The 23,004-nt window shown below is 33.6% G+C and overlaps 1 protein-coding gene across 4 annotated transcripts; it reads left to right on the forward strand.

Annotated features, from left to right (window-relative positions):
* The first annotated feature begins 13,385 nt into the window (after window positions 1-13,385).
* On the forward strand, window positions 13,386-16,561 carry LOC110712673 (F-box protein At5g67140-like). Of its 4 annotated transcripts, XM_021891143.1 has the most exons (5): window positions 13,393-13,964; window positions 14,715-14,796; window positions 15,402-15,507; window positions 15,683-15,829; window positions 16,229-16,542. In XM_021891143.1, the coding sequence occupies exons 1-5, from the start codon at window positions 13,914-13,916 to the stop codon at window positions 16,323-16,325; spliced, it is 483 nt and encodes a 160-aa protein (XP_021746835.1). In that variant the 5' UTR covers window positions 13,393-13,913; the 3' UTR covers window positions 16,326-16,542. The 4 variants fall into 4 exon arrangements, 1 of the variants encoding a protein (XP_021746835.1); XR_002509652.1 differs by having other exon boundaries at window positions 13,386-13,964; window positions 15,364-15,507; window positions 15,683-16,555; XR_002509654.1 differs by lacking the exon at window positions 13,393-13,964 and adding an exon at window positions 13,971-14,623 and having other exon boundaries at window positions 15,364-15,507; window positions 15,683-16,561.
* The last annotated feature ends 6,443 nt before the right edge of the window (window positions 16,562-23,004 follow it).

Below are 23,004 nucleotides of genomic sequence, written 5' to 3' on the forward strand. Positions count from 1 at the left end.
CCAATTTTTTGGAAATTTGTATGGTGTTAATACCCATTTTTTTTGGGAGGTGTTAAAAACTATTTTCGGGTTTTTAGGAGGTGTTAAAATCTAAAATAACCTTAAAAATTTGAACATATAAACATATGGAATTAAAATTTTGAACAAACATATACAAAATCTTTTAAAAGGCATTAAAATTTTGATAAATTATAACAGAATCCTTGAACATATGAATACATGTCATTAGTCCTATGAGCATAAGGGAATTTTTTTTTGAACATTTGGCATTACCATTTTGAACAAACAGGAATAAAATATGAACATAATTCATGAAACTTTTAATAAATAATAAATATAAGAACAACAACATACCAACAAAAAAGGCAGTGGACCCTTGAAAAATCCCTTGGTGTTTAGTTTCCACTCAGTTACTGTGGAAATCAAACTTTGAAGCACATATTTGTACCAATTCAATTCCTTAATCTCAACACAATCTTGAGTTGAGTGTAGGAATTTGTAGTGGTAGTGAAGGTTTTTGCTTGTTTTCATCATTGAATTCACAGCTAGCTCAAGGAAATCTATCTTGAACATTTCTGTTGCTTCACCTGTGTTCTTCTCCTTTGATTCAATGTCCGTTGTGACATATTTCCTTTTATGCATAGCTTGTTGATCTATCTTGTTCTTCTTTTCTTCTTCAGTTTCATACTTCTCAAATATCCATTGGGTTCTAGGGCTACCAGTTTTACAACCCCAAATTTTCCCTCCACCTCATCAAAGGCGTCACAATCTCAAAATCTTCATCTTCCTCCTATGTCTTAATTCTTTGTATCTTTTCAGAAATAACATTTTTTTCCTCAATGTACTCCATATACAATTTGAACATTTTGTTCATTAATCTCAACTCATTTGTTCTATGGCAAGTATATTGTGTTGTTGTTTTCTTTAAAATGCCTCAACAGCCAAGCACAAAATACTGCATCATTTTGTGGAAAATTCACCGAAAGAATTGCCCCAAAACCCATTTCTTCCACTGCTTGTTTTTGTTGTGGGGGTAAGTTTGCTACAAACTTCATAAACATAACATGAGCCACTCTAACACATATCTTCTCTTCTTCATTCTTCATAACCTCATCATCATCATCACTCAAATCAACAACATCTTGATCAATCAGTTCATCATCATCATCAATTCTTCTCTTTCTTTCTTTCTCAATATTTTTAACTTTTTTACCTTTCTCCTTTTTTTGAACATCTTTCTCTTTTTTATGAACTACTTTCTCCTTCTTCTGAACTCCCTTAAGTGATTTTTTAACAACCTTTTTAGAAGATTTTCCACCTTCCTTGACACCAGAACTTTCTTTGTTCTAAACCCTCTTCTGTTTTTTAACCCCCTTTCCAGATTTCTGTACTTTGTTAAATTCTTTAGCTGGAACATCTTAGTTTTCTTCAGGCTAGATGTGTTGTTTTTACGGGGAGCTTTGGCTGCGCAACACTCTTGTTGTTGTAGGAGTTGTGTTCTTCCTTTTTTTTGTTGCAACATGCTTCCTCTTTGTGAAAGAACTGTTTTAATCATTTAAATAGTTATAGTTAAAAAATGTTTAAATTTATGTAATTTAATCAACATTACACTATAAATAAAATGAACAAAAAACATATAAAGATTTTACCTCTGAGATGTTTGATTAGGCTGAGTAGCTTTGTCAGCATTTCCTCCACCATGTTTAGAAGCTGCTTTAGGTTGTTCAGAAGCAGTTGGAGGTTGTTGTACAAAAGGTGCTGAAGGTGATAGAGTACTTTCTGGAGGAGGAACAATAATTTCTAGAGGAGGAATAATACTTTTTGGAGGAGGAATAGTACTTTCTTGAGAAGGAGGAACATTATTTTCTAGAGAAGGAACAGTACTTGCTGAAGGTAGTACAAAATTAGATGGATTAGGAACAATAGTTCCTTGAGGTTGTTCAGAATGTTGTGGTCTTGATTCAGAAATTGTTTCAACTAGTATAGAAGTTTTTGGAGGTTGTTAAGAAGATTTTGAAAATGGTGTTTTTTTTTTTCTTTTCTTTTGTAATAGGTGGTTCACCTGATTCTGTTGGAATTTGGTGTTCAGAAGTTTCTGGAGGTTGTTTAGAAATTTGTGAATAGGGTTTAGTCGTTTTTGGTTCAGAAGTTTTGTTTCCTTCTTGTTGCAACTCAGAAGTTTTTGGTGGTGCTTAAGTTTCTGGGTGTTCAGTGGATTGGTAAGGTTGATAAGATGTTTTAGTGAACTGTTCAGATGATAGTGGGGGCATTCCAGTAGTTGGATTGTTTATAAAAAAATAAGAAAATTAACATTTGTAACTAATATTTGAATGTAAAGCAAATTGAATTTCATATAAACATATCCCAATAAAGCAAATTTAACTGGAAGATGTTCAATGATTATATTTTGTTGTTCAATAGTTTTTTAAGGTTGTTCAAACAAATAGCCACACATTTTTACAATTAATTAACATGGGAACAAATATACAAACATAATATATATATGAATATAAACTAAAGTGGAAGATGTTCAGTAAATTTTCAATGTTGTTCAAAAGTTTTTTTATGGGTTGTTAAAAAAAAAATACCAAAACGTGAGCACAATTAATCAATATGCAAACAAGTATATAAATATATATATATATATGTATATAGAATTGTGTGTTGTTCAGTGGTTGTTGTTTATTGTTCAAAATTTTCTTTAGGGTGTTCATTAGTCAATGTAATAATTAAATATTAACCATAATATATTCCAATTTAAACTTAAATGAAAGATGTTCAGTGGTTATTTGTTGTTGTTCAAAATATTTTTAAGGGTTGTTCAAGAATATATATGAACATGCAAGCAAAAATATATATTCAATCATAATTAAAATTAAAGAACAGTCAAGCAATTATATAAACATAAATACACAATTGGTGGTTAATATTCCAATATTAACTAAAATGAAAGATGTTAAGTGGTTTATTCATAGTTGTTTGAAAATAACTTTAAAAAAAACAATATATGTGCACATCAAACAGGAAATATAAGAATTAAAATATACCTTTTTGACGGACTTTCTGAAATTTGTTTGTTTGTTTGTTTGTTTTTTTTTTTTTTTTTTGTTTTTTTTTTTAATTTTAATTCTTGCAATATGTTTTGATCAACAATTGGACTTGCTTTTATATCTTCTAATTTCTTCTTTTTTGGTGTTTTGACATTGAACAATTTACTCAATGTCATGTTCAAAACATTTTGGGTTAAAATTAATTTTCAATTTAAAAATTAGGGTTTCACCTAAATATTTTTTTTGCGAATTAAACAATAAATCACTTACATATCTTCATTTTCTTCAGTAGCCGTAGATTCTTTCGATTTTCTACAAAAAAAAAATCATATCGATAATTATATATGAGAAAAAACAATCAAAACAACAATGATTTTAACAAATTTTAATAAAATCAAAGTAATTGAAGTGATGTTCACCTTTTTGAAGGTGTTTTCGGTTGATCTTCGTAGTTCTCCATGGAAGAGTAGTAGCAGCTTTTAGAGAGAGAAAATTGAAAGATGAGTGAGAAAATTTAAAAGAGAGAGAAACACAAAAGAATTAATAGAAGTAAGTTTATAATTTATGAGAGGAGAGAGATTGTTTTTAAAATGATTAAAAAATAAAAATGGCAGTTTAGATTTTAGAATGTTTTTTTTAAAAAAAAAAAAAAATCTAAATCACGTGACTTGGACGTGGGTTTTTTTTTTCTTGGACGTGGATTTTATGTCTGGGCTTTATTTGTTGGGCGCGTATTGGGCCTGGTTCACCTATTTCTAGGTGCACCATGGTGTATGTAATACCAATTGCAGTTAACAGTTAGTGAATTGTGAAACAAGGCAACCAGTATTCTAAACCCTAATCCACCTTTCTCTCCTCCCTTTCACGTCTGTACAGCTGGCCCCTTGGTGGCGCATGTGGTGCTCGTTCGTGGTGGTTTGTAGTTAGTTTGTATATCTCTTCTCCGTTGAAGGTTGATTGAAGGGTTCAATCACAACTAACTAGCATTAGTGGAGGTTTAATCTGTGTCCGTGGACCTAGTAGAGGAATCACGCTTGGGGTTCTTTATCTCCCAATGTTCTTGATCGATCGCACGTGGAATCATGCTTCAAAGATACAATTATATGTTCTGTATGTGTTATGCATTAGATCTTGGGATTAGGTGCGTCATGAATATGATTCATGTATTCCGCAATTAGTACCTATATACTCCTACAGTGGTATAAGTTAGCCTATTGTATTTACGCATATTGACAATAAATCTTTGATGTCCACAAATTTTAATTCAATCAGGAGGGAAAATAATTTAATTATGGTTCAATCTTTATATTAAATGGAGATTTAATTTTTGGGATAAGTTTAAATATGATTTAAATTGCTCAATTTTTCTAGCAAAATCCGATTTAAGCCCTAGTTTTTCCAAAAATTTTGATTTTTGTGCTTAATTTTGATGATTTTCGAATATATATGCTTTATAAATTTAATTAGATTGATTTGATACATAAAATATGATTTTTGTATAATCAATAATTTGATAAAAGTTAAATTAAATTTGAATTATTTTTTGAAGAACCCTAGATTTGCAATTGAATTATGAATTTGATTTGAAAGTTGAATTGGGCATAAATGTTATGTTTTTAATTCAAATGACCTAATTTAATTTAATTTAATTTTACAAATGTTGTTTAATTAAATTAAATCTTTAAAAAAAAGGGGATTTGAATTTGGGAGGGGGCAGCCGTGGCTGGGTGGACGAACAACCGTTAGGTGGCACGGTGGCTGCCTAGGAGGTCGAAAGAGGGGTAGTGAGGGCGGAGGCAACAGGCGGAAGCAGGCGGTGCAACTGTTGCACTGTCGCAAGCTGCAGCCCGTGTTCAGCTGGTGGTTGGGCTTCGGCCTAGTTGAGGCGACAACCCTTAGACGACGCTGATCAATTCAGGTGATGAAGAAGGTGGCTCTGGCAGGTGGAGCAAATGGGTAGTCGACTGGAAATATTCCGGTTAGGGCTGCTGCCTGCGCCGTGGTTGGGATCGGTTCCTGATTGCGGTCTGACTTGCGGCTGTGCGTTAGTTGGGTCTTCTCCCTAACTAACGCACACTGTGGTCTCAGTTGCTGTGTTGTCTAGGTTCTTCCTAGCTGATGTGGCAACAAACTAAATTAAAAAAAAATGTTTTTATTAAAAATAATTTTATTTTAAAATATTTTCAAAATAAAATTTGATTTTGTTTTGGAGATAAAATCAAATTTCAAAAGTTGGCTTTTGATGATTATCCATAATTAAAGTTATTAATTTTGGATAAGTTTTATTAAGATAATTTTAAATCTTAAAATTTGTTTTAATCTTTGAAAATTTTAAGGATTATTGAGCAAGATTCCAAAAGATAAAGATTGAATTAAATAATGTGATTATCTGATGCGTGCCATTTATGGCACTCTTAGGCTAGGTTTTCATCTTATTTTTTTGCTCGTTTTTAGTCTTTTATGTCGTGTTTTTAGGTAATAATGCTTGAATTGCGTGTTTGTGTGTAAGTTTAGAAAAATGCGTGCTTTTAATGGTTTTCTTATTATTTTATTCATTTCTCGGCTATCTCTCTCGCTTCTTTGTTTATTTGACATGTTTTGTGGGTGTGTCGAGTTTCTCGGATTTAACCATCAAGGAACGAGCTCAAGCGCATTCAAGGAATTCAACGGAGCCGAGTTTGAGAAGCTAAGCATGCAAGTCAAGCAACCAAGCGCGCTCAGCAAGCCCCAAGAAGCTACCCCGAGCAAGCTGCCCGAGTAGCCATGCGCATCAGCACAGCAAAGCCACCAAGCAGCCAGCGTACAGCAGCCCAGCCAACAACCGTGGGCTGGCCTGGGCGCAGGTGGCTGCAGCCCGAAACTGCCACTTTCGAGCAATAAGTGGCCGCGGGCTTGGGCTTAGGGGTGATCTCCTCCGCGGGGGCGACCGAGTTCTCTGCAGGCGCGACTTTCTTGGTTTTCTTTGCGATTTCATTTCTTTATTTGTTTGTTTATATATTGTACGACTTTCTTTAGTCTTCATACATGAAATTCTTTAGTTTAGAATAGTGTTTCTCTCCTCTAAGAAGGATTAGGTTAGGTTAGAAGTCTCTCTCTAGATTAGGAGTAGTTTTAGAGAGAGAAAGTGAGGGATTTCAGTGGTGATTGAGAGATTTAATATAAAAGGGGGGACAATTGTGTTGAAGATCTTCTCTATTATCAATGAGCATTCCTAACTCTATCTCATCTTATTGCTTTGTTTAATTTCATGTTTGCTTGGTTTAATTTTGATGTTTGATTCTTGATAGTGTAATTGTTCTTGATATATTGTTGATTCTTGATTTCCATAGTTGTTAGTTGATAGATGATGATTGTTGAATAGTTGTTTGGCTAGGAATTGGGTGAAACTTGTATGATTGATTAATTGTGATTAATTTGGGAATTGTGTTGATTAATTGTTGAGATTAAAGTGATTAATGAAGGTTTGCATGTGTTTAATTCAATTAGGCCTTTAGAAATATGCTAGATTGCATTGTGATTGCTAATGACATGACCAATTGATTTAGGAATTGCAACTATTGATTGGTTTTGATTGTGATTCTTTTATTTTGTTATTCATAGTGAACCTTAGCTTAACAATTAGGAGATAGCTCTTTGATTCCAATTAATTGCTCTTATCATTAGTCTTCACTACCTTTGATTGACATGATCTTCCCAAGTTGTTTCTATTGAAATGATTACTTGTTGATCCCCTTTCTTAGTGTTTTATTTGTTTGGTTTCTTGTTTTGTTAGTTGTTAGTGTTACATCTTACCTTCGATCTCGACCTAGCTTAGGCGCATAATTGAAAGTGCTTGAACATTACCGTTACTTTGGGTTCGACCCTTGACTTGCCTCTATACTCGTAATTAGGTTTGTTAAGTGTTTTTAAATTTTGTTTGTCTTAGGGAGGATTAGATAACAACCTAGTTTTCCCCTCATCAAAATGGCGCCGTTTCCGGGGAACGGTGTCTATGTTTGAGTGTTTTTGATTGCTTGAGTCTAGGTCTTTGTTTATACTTTTCTTTTATTTGATTTTGTTTGTTTTGTATAAAAATGGCATATTTCTCATTTTCTCAATTTGACAATGAGCCTTTTTGTGAATATTTCAATAGACTTGAGGGATTTTTGGACTATAATTGTTGTAGGCTTTGGGAGGCTTGTGAGATTTGTTATTTTTTGTTTGAATGAGCAAACTAGGGATGAAGTTGAATGCATGCATGATGGTGAATTTAGAGCATTGTCAATTGATGATGCTTGGGATTTTTATGTTTGGTTTACTAGGGATGCTTATGATAGGGGTAATCATGATTCTAATATTTATATGTAATGTGTTGATTCTTCTAATATTAGCATGAATTCACATGATTTGTTACATGATCCCTTAAGTGAACCTAGAACAAATGATTTCATTTCTATTTCCCTTTTTGTTCATGATGATGAGGTGCATGCTCAAGTTGATGCTAATGTTGTGTTTCAATATTCTTCATTATTTACCATGCCTTCTTGTGATGTGCTTTGTTCCCTTAATGATGAATCTCATGTGCTTGATTGTGCCCCTACTCCCCAATGTGATGTATATGCTCATGATCTTAATGTTGATTCTTCCCGTCTTGGTTGTACTTCTTCTTCTCTTGTTGAGCCTCAACCTTCTACATCTTTTGAATCTGTTGTTGATATATTCGAGTCTCAAATTAGGCGCATTGAGCTTGATAACGACCTTGGCCTAGTAAGGAGATGATTCTTCAATCTATGAGAGGTCAATTAGAGATAATGAAAAAGAATGAGGAGTGTCTTGAGGAGGGATGGAGAAGAAAAGAAGAGTTAGAAATCCAATTGTCATTCTCGTTGCTTGTTTGTGAAAAATCCCAATTTAATGAGTGTGTTGAGGATGATGATTATGATGATTTTGAGCAACCAAGAGAGTGTAAGGATCTCATTGGTGAGCATTTGAGTGATGGTGAAGGAGTTGAGAATGAAGAGAGTATTGATTTTGATAACCTCAACCCTACTTCCTATCTTGATGAGTCTCTTATGCATGATTGTGATTCTTTTATCCATGAGTATTTGGACTCAATTGAGGTTATGACCAATATGTTCTTTGAGTGTCAAATGAAAACCCAAAGCCTTTTGAGCGAGTTCATTAAGAATGCTTCATGGGAGAGAGATGAGTTTGAAATGAATTTGCATCCATTCATGCATGGCTTAGAGACTTTAGGCTTTCTGGAAGTTGAGGGAGTTGTTGTTCATGATTATAGTGAAGGGGCTTATGTAGTTCCTCTTGGAAGTTGGATGTTTGAGGGAGATGATGATCATGAGTGTTCTTCTTTTAAGGATTCTATAATTTATTTTCATGCTCTTATTGGTGATTTGAGGCATGGTGGTGAGGAAGAGTTCATTTGTGAGATCATAGCCCTTATTCCCTCCTCTCATGTCCCTTTTTCAAGCAATTTCAACCACATCCCCTACACTCCTATATCCCTCCATTCCTTTGTTGATGATCTTATTGGGGACCCTCTTGTCTATGATGATCTTAATGTCCCTCATTCATCTATTGTTGAGGAAAAGGGTGATATTGCTACCCAAAAATATTTTAGTGAGGAGGATTTGCCTTTTTCTTTTTCTTTCCATTCTTTTATTCCCCTTTCTTCTTCTTATTTTCTTATTTTTCCTTTTGATCCCTCTTCTTTTTTTCTTTTGGCATCTCCCTTCTCACTTACGTACAACAATCTTGTTGCACATTCTTATCCCGTCATTTGCCTACCATTTATATTATGAAATGATTAGCAGTGCATTTGACAAGTTCTTGCGATCGTTGCAATACTATTTTACTAGAGCGGTCAAGCTTGAACCTTAAGCAAGCCTTTCTCGGGAAGTAACCCGTGTTTTATTGCTTTCATTTTCTTTTCTTTTTAGAATAGATTTTCTCTCATGGAATTACTTGTGTGCCTTTTCCTAGGTACATGACTTGATGTACTTTGGTGCTTTGATTTGGATCAAGAATCAAGGAAGGTTGACTCCTATTTTTGCTAGCACATGGAAAACAAGGTTTAATTCTCGTGGAAATTAGCTTTAAAAGGTTCAATTGGGTCATTTGCGGGTATTTACACCCACCTCAAATCCAGTAATATCTTTCTTTGCTCTTTCTCCATTGGTTGATCACTTGTTGGACATATGTTGGTTTGATTGGATTGATATCCTTGTTTTCCCCTCCTACAGAATATTTGATTTATGTTTGAGCATGTTGTCTCATTCAAGCTTGGGGAGGGTATTCTATCATGTTTTGTGGGATTTGGATTCATATATGCCATGCACATTTGTATATGCATTTTCATGTTCTTTATTTTGAAAAATCCCAAAAAGGTTTTTGTTTCTATCAAGGCAAATTTACAATGTGTTTTTGTTTTGTTCTTGCTTTGGACATAATACTTTTGGACTTGTATAGTTGAATGCTTTTCTTCTTAAATGGTAACGGTGTGCATGGTTTGAGAGTATGCTTGGTTGATTCTAGGATAAAGCATGCTAAGTTAGTTGGTTAGAACTAGTGGGACCATGAAACCGGATTCTACTTGTTTCATGTTGGTAGTTGGTTCCAGTAGTTGAATTGACACCAATAGTGAGTTTTTGCTACATCCATGTGAGGTTCAATATTTTTCAAGCCTTCAACATATATTTGCATGAGCGGCATGGATCCTTAACTATTGCGGACCTAATCTAGAATCTTGACTCATAATTCTCAAACTCGAGACTAAACCATCTAGGGAGGACAAATGCATCTTTTCGGGGTGGTAATTTTTCTTTTCTAGGATAGTTTTCTTATTTTTGGTTTTTGGATTTACATTTGCCTACTTGCTAACCATTTGAGCCTTTTCCCTTCTTTTCAAGCCACATCTTTAGATCTTGAGCCTTTTGTTTTATTTTCGTTTCCATTCTTGATTTTTGTGAAGCAATTGATCATTATTGTTGGAGTTTGTGGTGGAGGAGATTGGATATTTGGTTCTCTTAAAAGCAAGTTTGTGTTGTGATTTATGTGTGAATAATGGAAAATGAATAAATGAAAAAGCCGTCCAAAGTTAAAAAAAGGCAAGGTCAAAGTAATTGCAAAGTTAAAAAAGCCATCCAAAGTTAAAAGAGGCGAGGACAAAGCACTAATAAAGAAAAAAAGAAAAAAAAAAGTGAAAAATGAAAAAAAATGCAAAAATATTTTGATGTGAGTATCCTTCTCCCTATTTATAGCATTGAGGAAAATGCTCCATTTAAGCTTGCGGGGAAGCGTTCTCATGAATAAGCTTTGAATAAGCTTGGGGGTGTTGGTGCTTTTTTTTTGATGCTTGCTTGATTATGGTGTTTAGGATTGATTACCCTTTGCTTCATTAATTAGGAAAACCACTAAATTTAATCCTACCCTCACCCTTTTTCCCTTACGTTATAACCTTTGGGAAAGCCCTTTTGACCTAGAGGTTGAGTCACCTATCGGGGGAGGGAATTATGAGTCATAGCCTAAGGAGAGGGGATGCATAGTCAAGACGTCGAGTAGCCCAAAATATTCTCTTTTCCGGTTCCTTCGTGGAACTTTTGAGATGCTTACTAGGGGAAGATATGAGACTAGTAGGGAGAACGCGGTAAGATCGTTTAGGATTAAAGTGGAACTCGTGTATTAGGATTTGAATTCATGACTTTTTGGGGGACCTTGAATTAGAATTGATTCTATCATTACACTTTTTTATAACAAACAAGTAGGAGTCGCCAATGAGTTTTGGGAAAATTCATAAACCTCGTTCATGCCATTCTTCCATGTGGAGTTCATGGAATAATTAGCATGAATCGTAAGTTTACCCATGCCCAAATTGGTCTACATAAACCAGAAATGAGTTCGGGAACGAGGGTACTAAAATAACGTTCCCTTTAGGGGGAATCGCTATCCTAGCTCTAGTTGCGGCCTCTACTAGCTCTTCCGCGAGCGCATCTCTAGAGGTTGCGTTGAGTGTTGCGCGCAACTGAATTAGTTGCGCGCGCTTGCCTAGCGCAACTGATTGAGATGCACGCAGCTTTTTCTGCGGCACCATTAAAATTTAACCTAGACGCTCCTAAATATGTCATTATTGGGTTTTAAGAACGGGCTTAAGCCTAATCATGATCGGATTTAGTTAATTAGACCTTGTTTAGCTTTGTTCTTTAGTTTGGGCTAGTATTTTGTGTTTCGTGGCTTAACTAGTTTATCCATAAGCATTCTCCACTTCAATCCAACACGAAGATGGTTTTATTTATCGTCATTGCACTTCTTGTTGGGACAGGTTGCCAAAAGTAGATGTCTACAATAGCCGAGCCACCAAGCAGCCAGCGTACAAGAGCCTAGCCTGCAGCCGCGCGCGCTGGTGACCTAGTCACGGGCGCGGGTGGTTGCAGCCCAAAACTGCCACTTTCGAGCAGTAAGTAGTCGCGGGCTGGCCGCGGACGCGAGCTTGGGGGTTTCTCCTCCGCGGGCGCGGCTTTTTGGGTTTTCTTTACGATTTCATTTCTTTTCTCTGTTTGTTTATATATTGTACGACTTTCTTTAGTCTTCATACATGAAATTCTTTAGTTTTAGAATAGTTTTTTTCTCTTCTAAGAAGATTAGGTTCATGATATTATTTATTGCTATATAGTATGACCTATTTTCATGATATTATTTATTGCTATATATAGATTAGTATGACAATTTTCACCCAATTCCTAGCCAAATAACTATTCAAGAATCATCAAACATCAATTGAATAGTTGTAATTTCATGACTAGTATTGTTATATATTCCTATATGATAGTTTCATGATATTATTTATTGCTATATATAGACTAGTATGACCTATAGATTCTAAATACGATCTGCGCATCGTTTCGTATTTTTGTAATCTAAATACAGTCTGTGTACCGTTAAGTATATTTGTAATTTGTAATTTGTTTTTTTGTTTTTTTTTATTTAAGTAGTAGATAGAATAGGATAAATTATAGGTTGCAGTTAATCCAAGAAGCCAATGGAGTGGAGGGCCAATGGAATAAGATGGATGAGATCCATGAAGATTCAAGTGGGAGCATTTTCTGCTTTATTAGTTTTCTTAGGATTAAGGGGTCATACTATGTCATGTTTTACCTATGCATTAGTAGATTATGCATGTTAGATTTTATTGATGCTTGTGATGATGCGCTAGAGTTCACTACATTAAAATCACAAACATAATGAATCTAGGTCCCGGTAATATTGAGGTTGCTTTTCCAATTAAAAATAAACCTTTGATATTTGTGATGGGTCATGCCAAAGCTGGGTGTCATATTATATCTTGGGAGAGTTGGGGTAAATAAAGTTTTGCAATTTTAATTGGTTATACTCAACAAGGTTACCTAAAGAGTTTAGAACCTTGAAGCTAAGTGTAATAATTAAACATGTGATGATTAATTATTCAACCAAGAATTAGAAGAGTTATAATCAGTAAAGAGTTAACTCACCTTGAAAATGTAATGGTTGGTGGCAGGGCCAAAGTCTGGTCAATTATTGCACAAATAAAGGATTTTGGAATCACTTAATTCAAATTGGGATCATTTAATTGAATAAATTTTTTTAAAGTTACCAAATTTAAATAGCTTATGGTACTTTAAAATTTATTAAACATAATTGAATTTTGCGTTTACTTTTAAGTAACATGTTCTAATTTTATTATATAAATCTCCTCGATTGAAATAAAAGTTGAGAAACGTTCTCAATAGATTAAAAGATAATCCATAACCCTATATAACAATTTTGCTAAGATGGTTCTAAAAGGCTAGTTTTAAAAACTATGTCAAATGTCTAAGTTTGGTTTTATTCAAAATGTTTGAGTAAAATGCCAACACATCTTCATTTTTAAAAGTGTTTCAAGGGATATTGTAACACCCCAAAATCTCTCTCTATGGAAATATACTAGTATAATACGTATAATTATACCGTAGAGATAGACTTGGGCGCATTACCGCCGCGTGATTACGCAAGGCTACTCAAAGTACTTAACTCAACAACAAAACTTGCAGCGGAAACTCAATTTTCTTTTATTAATACTTATAATAATAGTAACATTATTGTGAGTGCTCAAAAATAAAGACAAGACCAACATTCCTAAACTAGGTGAAGCAAATCCATGGACTCCCATATGCTCATTCATGACTCCACCTGAAAATAGTCAACACTGCTTACCATTATGGTAAACAAGGCGAACCAAAACAAAAAAGAAATACGGATTAGCAAAATATGCTAATTACTAGTAGAAAAATAGTCATTGGAACCGATCAATGGCCACCGGTTTTTTAAAACCGGTGGGAAAAAGAAGGAGAAAATTCGGCGGGATTTTGAGCGAAGATTATTGCCACCGGTTCAAACCGAACCGGTAGGGAAAATGTTAATCCCACCGGTTTAAAACCGGTGGCAATAGTAAAAAATAAAAACAAAAAACGCCCCTCTATTTTCTCTCTCTTTCCGCATTATCTTTCTCTTTCCTCGACCCTCGACCTAGCTTTCTCTCTCTTCTTTCTCCTCTCTCCTTAACTAGATCTCCCTCTTCTCTCTCTCTTTCCTCTCCGGCCGTGCCGTCGTCCAATCCACCTCGCCGGCGCACTCTCCTCTCAGCTCTCTGTCTATCTATCCATCCCACCTCGCATTCACTATCCTCTCAGCTCTCTATTTCTCTCTTTCATTTACCCTCGCATTACCACCAACACCGCCGCCAATTCGAACCATGCAAGCATCAATTGGCCAACTCCACCGTCGCTGCCGTCTTCAATTTGAACAAAATACAACAACAACAAACTTGAATCAATTATCGATTCAAAAATCAGAAATTTGATGTTAGGGTTTCCGGGTTCTTTGGCTTTGCGTTTTGGTCCAATTATTCAGGTTAAATGCCTTGATTTTTTTGCGTTTTGGGTTTAATTTATTTGGTAGAATAATTGATTGAATTCAGGAAAGAAATATTCATGATTGTGTATGAAGTATGAAATTATCTGTTTTCTGAATGATAATTAAGATAAATGAGGAGTTGTTCCATTGTTCTTTATGAATTTAGTTGGTTAAGGTGGGTTCAGGTTAGGGTTAGGGTAGGTTGAGGTGGTGGATCTGGTGGATTAAGGTGGGTTTAGGGTGGGTTAAGGTGGTGGATCTGGTGGGTTAGGGTGGTCGGTCTGGTGTGTGGGTTTGGGTTAGGGACTTATAGTGGGTTATGGTGGTCGGTCTGGTGTGTGGGTTCGGGTAGGGGTGGGTTGAGGTTGTGTGTTTGGGTTTAGGTGGTGCATGTGGTTGGTTAGGCGTGGTGGCTGTGGGGGCTACCAACGGTCAACTTTATATTGACTGTAATTTGTTTGGACAATTAGGTTATTTACTTGTTGAAATTGGCTTCGTAAACATCGATTGATTAAGCTATATGAATGTGTTAAATTGACTGTGGGTATATTAATTAATGTCTTCATTTGGTTGATTTTTTTCTATCTATTTTTCCTGTTAATCAAAATCTCCATTCCTTGCCCTGTTCTGCCGCGACCTTGAATATCTAAATCGTGGTATGAATCACATAATTTAGTTTTTTTTTGGGATTTGGATAATCAGATTAATTGTATTAATGGGAGAGCATTTGTTTACTTTTTGTTTCAGAGGTATTGTCACACTGTCCTTGAAAAGGGTCCAGAAGCTGAGTTTTTTGAAGAGCTGGGTCCTAAAGCAATGGTTGCTTCTGGTAATTATCCGAGTTTAGCTCTATCTTTCAGCATTTGAATTTATGTACTCCGTATATGTTTATTTCTCAAGCTTCATAGATGCATCATTTTTGCTCAAATTATAGGCTATTTCACATCTTAGTTATATGTACTCCGTATATGTTTCCCCATTTTCCTAACGTCTCTAGCACGTGTTTTCTTAATTATATATATGTAGCCTGTGATTTGGTGTTTCTTCTTGTAATGGTTTTGTGAGTATAGTAGTATCTAATGTGATTTTGTTAATAATTTTGGATATAAATTCATATGATTACGGGGGCTACAACGCACTTGCATGTGAATTTTTTTTTGCACTCCAAGATTTGGGTTTTAACGTTTTAAGTATGGCAGTGAGCCTGTACTATTTGTTTCAATTCTGTCCCCATGCATGCTCCGTGTGAGTATTGCTTTTTGCACTCCAAAAGTTTGGTTTGTATGTTTTTGGAGAGAGCCAATTTATCAAGCCGTGCCTAGATTTTCATTTTTATAAATTAAAATTATAATCCAACAATTCATTTTATCTCTCTTTTTTCATTTATTCTCTCTAGAATCTTCTCCTGCTGATTATTATTGATGAGAATATCAGAAATGGGTGAAATAATGGATATTGAAGAATCAGAAATTGAAAAGCTTCCAACTGATCTTTTGTCTCATATATTCCTCCTTTTCTCTTCTTTCACTGATTTAGCTCAGTAAGTATTTTTTATTTTTATTGTCACGTCAATTGTGTAATTTAAATTTAAGATACGCACTAGTAACTAGTAACGTGACAATTAAATCGTGGTTGTTGTCGGCAGAGGAATTAATTTCCACTTACGACTTTTGAATATTTTTTATTTTCTAACATGTTTATGTATGTAAATGAAGGGCAAGTTGTGTGTGTAAGAAATGGAGGGAAGGGGTGAAGCAATCAATGGGAAGGAGGCAAAGTTTGAGCTTTTCTGGATGTAAAATGGATGATGCCTCTACTTCTTGCCTTGTTCATCTTGCCTTCTCTCTCAAGGAACTTGACATGTATGACCAGTTTTTAATTTCTTTATTATTTCATGCTTAAAATTCGTATTATTTTATTTATCTAATCCTTTGTTTTGGACAATAATTGAATCTTTCAAACAGAGTTTGATTTTTTTTTTTTCTTCTTTAAATATACTTGTATGTTTTTGTGTTGTTGGGTTTACTCTAAACTCATGTGATTGGATGGAGTAATAAAATAAATCTGATTATTTTATTGTTAAAATTGCATGATCCTTCTTGACTGAGCTTAATATAAAGTTTAGTTTATATAAAGCTAAACTCAATGAATACTGAAAGAAGGCTCTGATCTGCAACAGTGTACTTAGTTTGCTTGAACAATGTTCTAACAGTGTACTTAGTTTGTATAAAGCCAAACCCAATGAATGCATTTGGTTACAGGTCTCAAGAGCCACTTCTTTGCAGCACCTCAACATTGGCGGAACATTTATCACCGATGAATCTCTATTTGCCATTGGAAACAATTGTCTACATTTGAAGGTTTTTTGTAATATAAACTGGGTTATTGTAAGTATTAAAGTAGTTAATTAAGGATAGTTTTCTGGTAGTATGTTGGTCTGATAAATTTGCATTTGTTCATATCATGCAGATTATAGTGTTATTTTAATTTTTTAGACAAAAATTGTAATATCACAGCATTTTTTGTGAAAATATGTAATTTATACATATGTTAGTGTTTATTTATCAATTTAAGTGAAAAAAATGCAAATTTTTTTATATTTTTTTTTATTTTTTTTGGCCATTATTGGCACCGGTTCCTACCGGTGCCAATAACCCTTTTAAAAAAGCGGGAAAGTTATATTGCCACCGGTTAACCGGTGGCAATACTTATTTTTGCCACCGGTTTTGAACCGGTGGCTTTGTATCTGACTATTGCCACCCCCCAAATGACCACCGGTTCAAAACCGGTGGCATTAAGGGGGTTTTGAACCGGTGCCCAAATGGTTTTTTCGCCTATATATAAGTACAATAAGTGCAAGATAGTGTAAACTCAATTTGTTTGCAAACATGCTTTTAAAACCAATTTTGATAATTAATCCAATAAATTCAAAACTCATTATTCCAAAACTGATTCCAATGATTCAATATTCAAAATAATAGTTAATAAAACCAATTCCTTTATTAAGAACCAATTCCTTTTAATCCAATTCCTCACCCAAGTGTGCACACCCCCCAAGCTAGTCTCCTTATATTACAAGGATATTCTTGAGGAAAGACCCGATCATACAAAGTCCAAGGCCTTATCAATAAACCAAATCCGCATAGTGGGATTACTAACATGCTTATAAAGCATTAATAATAATAATTCAATGATTCAATAAATCCTTTTAATATCCAATAGTTCCCAATATTATTTGAACACGATAAGTAATCCAAACCATTCAAAACATGATTTAAAAATCAATCATTCAAATACTTTTATTAAAATATATACCTTCAAACATAGTTTATTTCAAAATCAATTTAATTCAATCACCAATCAAATCATATAAAACATGTTATTCAAACCAATTACTTTCAAAGGTATCTAGCCACCTAAACGTACCTTGATCCTTGCTAGAAAAACCACACAAAAAGAACCTTAATAACCTTGATCGAACACACCCTACAAATAAATATAACCTTAATCAATATAAGGTTAACAAATAATTAAAAACCCCCAACTATATGTACATGAACCTTTTAAATTAATTTCTCATAAACACCATTAAAAATATGATTTTATAAGAATAAAACTACTCATAATAATTATTTATAAATACCCCATAATAATAATAATAATTGAATAAGAGAAGAGAATAAGAAAAGGTAAGAAACCAAGGAAAAGAGAAGAATTGGATTTGCGTTGGAAAGAATAGGCAGAACTTGCAGAGGCTATAACTCCTTCGATATAACACCAAATTGGGTGATTATTGAGCCTAACCTCAAGGATTTTTTGAGAGGAACAATCTTTTGTGAAACACCAATACCCAAAACACTGACCAAAAGTGCCCGAAAATTGGCTTCAAAGATAAACGGGATGATTTGTGTAAAAAGAGGAGAAGAAAAGTAGAGAATTGGTGTGAATAAGTGGGAAGAATTAAGGGTCTATTTATAGTGTTGAGGGTGTAGAAAGGATAGAGATTAAGGTGTGATATGATTACTAGAAAATGTGATAAGTTTTTGGGGTTGTTAAGGTACTTGAATCAAATTAAGTCTAGATTAATAGTTGGGTTAAAAGATAAGAAAATTTAAATGGATATACATATGGTTGGGAGAAGAAATATAGGAACAAAATGAGATAATGAAGAAGAGAATTAGAGTTTAATTTAAAATATAATAATTAACAAACTAATGTGATAACAATCACTCTTCAAAACATGATCAAATCACGTTTCACAATTTTTTTTTTATTATTTTTTTAATATAAAAACGAAAGTACTAATAAAATAATTGAATAAATAAATATTTTAGATAATATAACATTAGTTAAATACAGAATGTATATTAGATATTTCTCTTGAAATAGTTAGTATAATAAAATATGGACCAACCTTAAAATAGATAATTAAACCTATATTATTAATTTAGAAATTCGAAAATAATTAATTATTCAAATGATTAAATACTTATATTTGGCGCCAAATTCAAATATTATTTTGACTCCAATTAATGAATTTACTAAAATACCCTTTTTATAAAACAATTCTTCATTAATTAATTTTAAAATACGTATGAAAATACGGGGTATTACATATATAATGAGATGAGAGGTATGCACACTCCAAAAGACAAGCATATAAGTCCAGTATAATCTCTTATATTCAATATGATTGGAAATCTCTATGATCAAAAGTTGATCAAATGACATTATTATTCTTCATCCATTTCATATATAGTTAAACGGTTGCTTAAACTCTAATATGAAAAATGATTAAACTCTAATATGAAAAATGATTGAATAGACTTAGAAAAATCATGAAATGTGCTTAAAGTAGTTAAGCAAAGCATCATTTTAAACCTAAGAGAAGTGTTCTAAGTGACTCAAATGGGAAAAGTTTAAGAATATATGAGGATTACATTAAGAAATTACAGGCTAAGAAATGCAAACAAGTTGCTACTTCTCAAACCTAGAACTACTTACATGCTAAAAGTTGCTATGACCAACATATGTTTCAAATTAAATGGACCAATTCCAATTGATTAGAAACTACCTCATATAGTTGGAAGGTTAAATAATGAAAATGTTCCAATTTAAGAAGTATATTATACAAATTGATTTAGCATATTGCCATGTCTTGGACATACGATGTCTTGTTTAGTTCACTCATTAAAAAATGTGATTGGACTAAAGGAAGAAGTTATGGCTAAGGGAGAAATAAATCTAAAAGTTTTGAAGCACATGTTGCTACTTCACAAGTAGAATCTATAAGTCTGGAAGCAAAAGTTGCAACTTTACAAGTAAAACTTATATTTCACCTTACCTTGTCATTGGCTTGAACTAAATAAAAGTTATTCATTTTTGCCATTATCAAAACACCATTCAATGTTAGTAATAACTAAACATCGAAGATTCAAAAAGGTGGAATAAATGTTATTTTATGCTTCATTGAGTTATACAGTGTTTTGAATTGCTAAATAGGTTTAAAGTTCAATATGATAGAAATAATTAAACCATTTCAACATATATAAATTGTCTCTAATATGTCTATTAATTCAAATGAAAATGAACATTACATGCGGAAGATCCAAAGGGATAGACTTTCAATATCATTAGATTATGAATCCATTGATATATGTAATTATCATTCTAATTTGAAACTTTGACAAAGTCACCATTTAGAGAAATGATGATGCAAACTTGAGGTCGAATACATATTGATGTTAGAAAACTAAAGGTTCAGAGGTTAGAGACGAAGAATGAAACTTCATTTATGATATGATCACTTGTGCTTAGTTAAATCATAAGTGTGAAAGTTTTGAAAAGTTCAAACGTTCCAGTATGAAGTTCAGTATCAACTTGACAAGATAATGATTACATTACAATATGATTGTAATAGTGAAAATTTGAGTTAAGGCATTTACTTGGAAATATATTCAAAATATTGCGATATGATCGTAATAATGAGAATTTAAGCCAAGACCTTGATAAACATCCAAGAGTTGTGAAATCGTGTTACAACGCACTCCGAAAGAAAACCTTGTGAAGTGTTTATGAAAGGAGCATCAATCTGTATGAGATATATATTGATAGTGGATGAAATTACCTATCTTCCAACCATTGTTCAGGGATATACTTTTAAGATGAGCTACAAAACTAAATAAACTATATATGTCAAATCAAAATGTAGCAAAGACTTCATATATGACATGGATAGGAAAAGTTCTTATAAAGTCTTTCTACAAAGCAAGGAATAAAAGTTGTATTAAATCATTTAATGCACGATCTAATCCTATACAGAGCACAGGGTACTACCACACAAATCACATTTAGCACAAAATGTTTGTTGCTCAAGCAATGCCCTTATGGAAGTTGTTCCAAAAGGTCAAGTAGGAGTAGTATAAATCTCGAAAGAGTTCAAGAAAAGCAACAAACAAACGTGGTTCAAACCATGATTGGTTCACCCTGTGCTAAATGTGCCTCCTCAAAAGGCAAGTGGGAGTATAAGAATCTCGAAAAGTTTGAGAGCCTTGAAAGAGTTCAAGAAAAGTGATTTCAAAAATCTTAAAGAAATTTGAGAAGTAATCGAATCAAAGCAACAATATGAGCATGATTCACCTCATGTTACAAATGACAATGCGTGGTCTCATTAAGTGTAATGGGAGTAATAACCATGTGTCGAATGTAGTACATTCCAAGTGCATATCCTCTATTGTGGTTTCTCATTGAAAACTAAACAAAGTTGTTGTATAAGTTTCAATTGTTTTATCTAAACCCACTATGATGACTAGGATGTGTAAAACTTAGCCAAAGAAATATGATTTCATATTGACTAAGAGTTCTAATATATTAATTTTGTAACATTATGATTATGCAAGTAATAAAGATGACAAGTTATAACCCCATGTTGTTTAATAACCAGGAAATCTTAAATAGATCCTAAGTCTGTAAGCAATTGTATGACACTTGATTTATTTGCCTTATTAGGTGAGACCCATTATAAGCAAAATAGACAAGAAAGAGAAGTGTTTTCTAAATAAAGCAAAGACTTGTTAAATGATTCAACTAATTCATAGTTAGACTATGACTACGATGAAACCTTTACATTAGTCATGTTGCAAAGATCTATTAAAAATATTTTAGTGATTTCTACCTTATGAGATTTGGTAGATGGATTTCAAAGCTCTCTCTTGAAATGGTTCATGAAAGAAGATTTGTATATGATTGTAGGGAATATTTCAAGCATCCCACACTCGAGCAAGATTACACCCCTTAACGATCCAGGAGACCGTTAACTCCAATAGGTTTTGAATCATGACTGGAAGTTCGGGGATGAATGTACAAATCCAACCTAAAAGAGATTGAACTTGCCCTAAAAATAGGCCTCTAATTTATTCTTCTCGTATTCATGTGCACTTTCTGACTAACATGAAATCAATAGGTTAACCCTAAACCTGTTTAATCTATGTTGGTTGAATATTAATGCATAAACAAATCTATTATTGGCGATCATTTGAATTATAATCATATTAACCTAAACAAGATTATTAATTATCTTATTAAGCATGATTACAAGTACAAATTTCCTTTTTTTTTTTGGTAAATTAGAGATTTTATTACCAAAAGGAGAAAATAATACAAAATACAACTTACAAAGCTAAGTTGTACACCAAGCTACACAAGCCTAATACAAGGCCAACACACCCTAGACAGTTCCTAATTTCTACAGTGCCACCTTCTAGGAAGGATTCACCATAGAAAAGATGAACAACCCTAATCCCAACTTCAAGCCACCTTCTAGGAAGGGTGCAAGAAAAGGAACTAGGAACCAAAAGAAAACAAAAGGTCCCCCCTAGACTCAACTACAAGAAAGAGCAAGAAGGAGGACTAGACAACATGACAAAACACCAAGACAGACTAAACAAACAAAAATACAAAACCAGCAAAGAAACAAACTGCCAAAGAAACTGTCAAGCCCAGGCAAAACTACAGAGCAGCAACACAGACCAGCAGACAATTACACAACCAACATCAACACAGACACAAGAAAACATGTATATTATCAGATATTTATTACCAGCAGGGCATTTCTAAGCAGTATGGAAAATGATATCCCTGACTGAAGCCTCAGCAGACTTACATCACACAGCAAACAAAACTGCATTCATCTGGATCCAAATACTGCGGACTGTTTCAGTAAAAGCAACTTGGATCACTTTGTTTTTCACTTTAGAACCTCTACAGATTTTCTTCAACCACTCAATCTTATCATCAAAACTCTAAAAAGGTTTAGTAATATGCAAGATACTTAAGATTTTACTCCAAACCTGCCTAGAGTACTCACAATCAAATAACAAATGTTGTACACTCTCATTCTTTTTCAAGCAAAGGAAGCACACAAAGGATCATATGAGATGTGCCATTGCACCAGTCTATCCTTAGTGACTATTCTGTTCCACAAAGGTAACCACAAAATAAACACACTCTTAGGGGTTGCCAGATTATGATAAACAACTCTTTTCCAAGGAACCTTAGGAACTTGAGGCCTGATAGCAGCATAAAGCTTTATTATTTTCATTCTATTGCCCTGCATTAAGCCATCCCACCCCCCTTGATCATTCACAATATCTCTATAACTCAAAATTTTCTTCAAAAACCAAGAACATTTAGCAGGGATAGGGGTAGTCCAACAGTCTCTATGCTTGAAATAGTAAATATGCACCCATTTCACCCAAAGATTATCAGCCTTGTGAGCAATATCCCAAAGCAATTTAGTGACAACAACTTTATTCCACTCAAGGAGGGAGAGAAAATTCCCTTTAAACATGCATAAAAGGTGTGATCAAGCAATAACAACAATAATAAATATAATATCAAGAAACATAATACCAATCATCATCATAATAAAAATTATAATTATAATATTCTCAATCTCAAAGCATAATAATAATAGGAAGATCCTAGGCATGATACTAATAACATTAATAAAAAAAACCCTAGCATGTCACTAAGCAAT

The sequence above is a fragment of the Chenopodium quinoa genome, unplaced genomic scaffold (assembly GCF_001683475.1).
Source record: "Chenopodium quinoa cultivar QQ74 unplaced genomic scaffold, ASM168347v1, whole genome shotgun sequence".
NCBI lineage: Eukaryota > Viridiplantae > Streptophyta > Magnoliopsida > Caryophyllales > Amaranthaceae > Chenopodium > Chenopodium quinoa.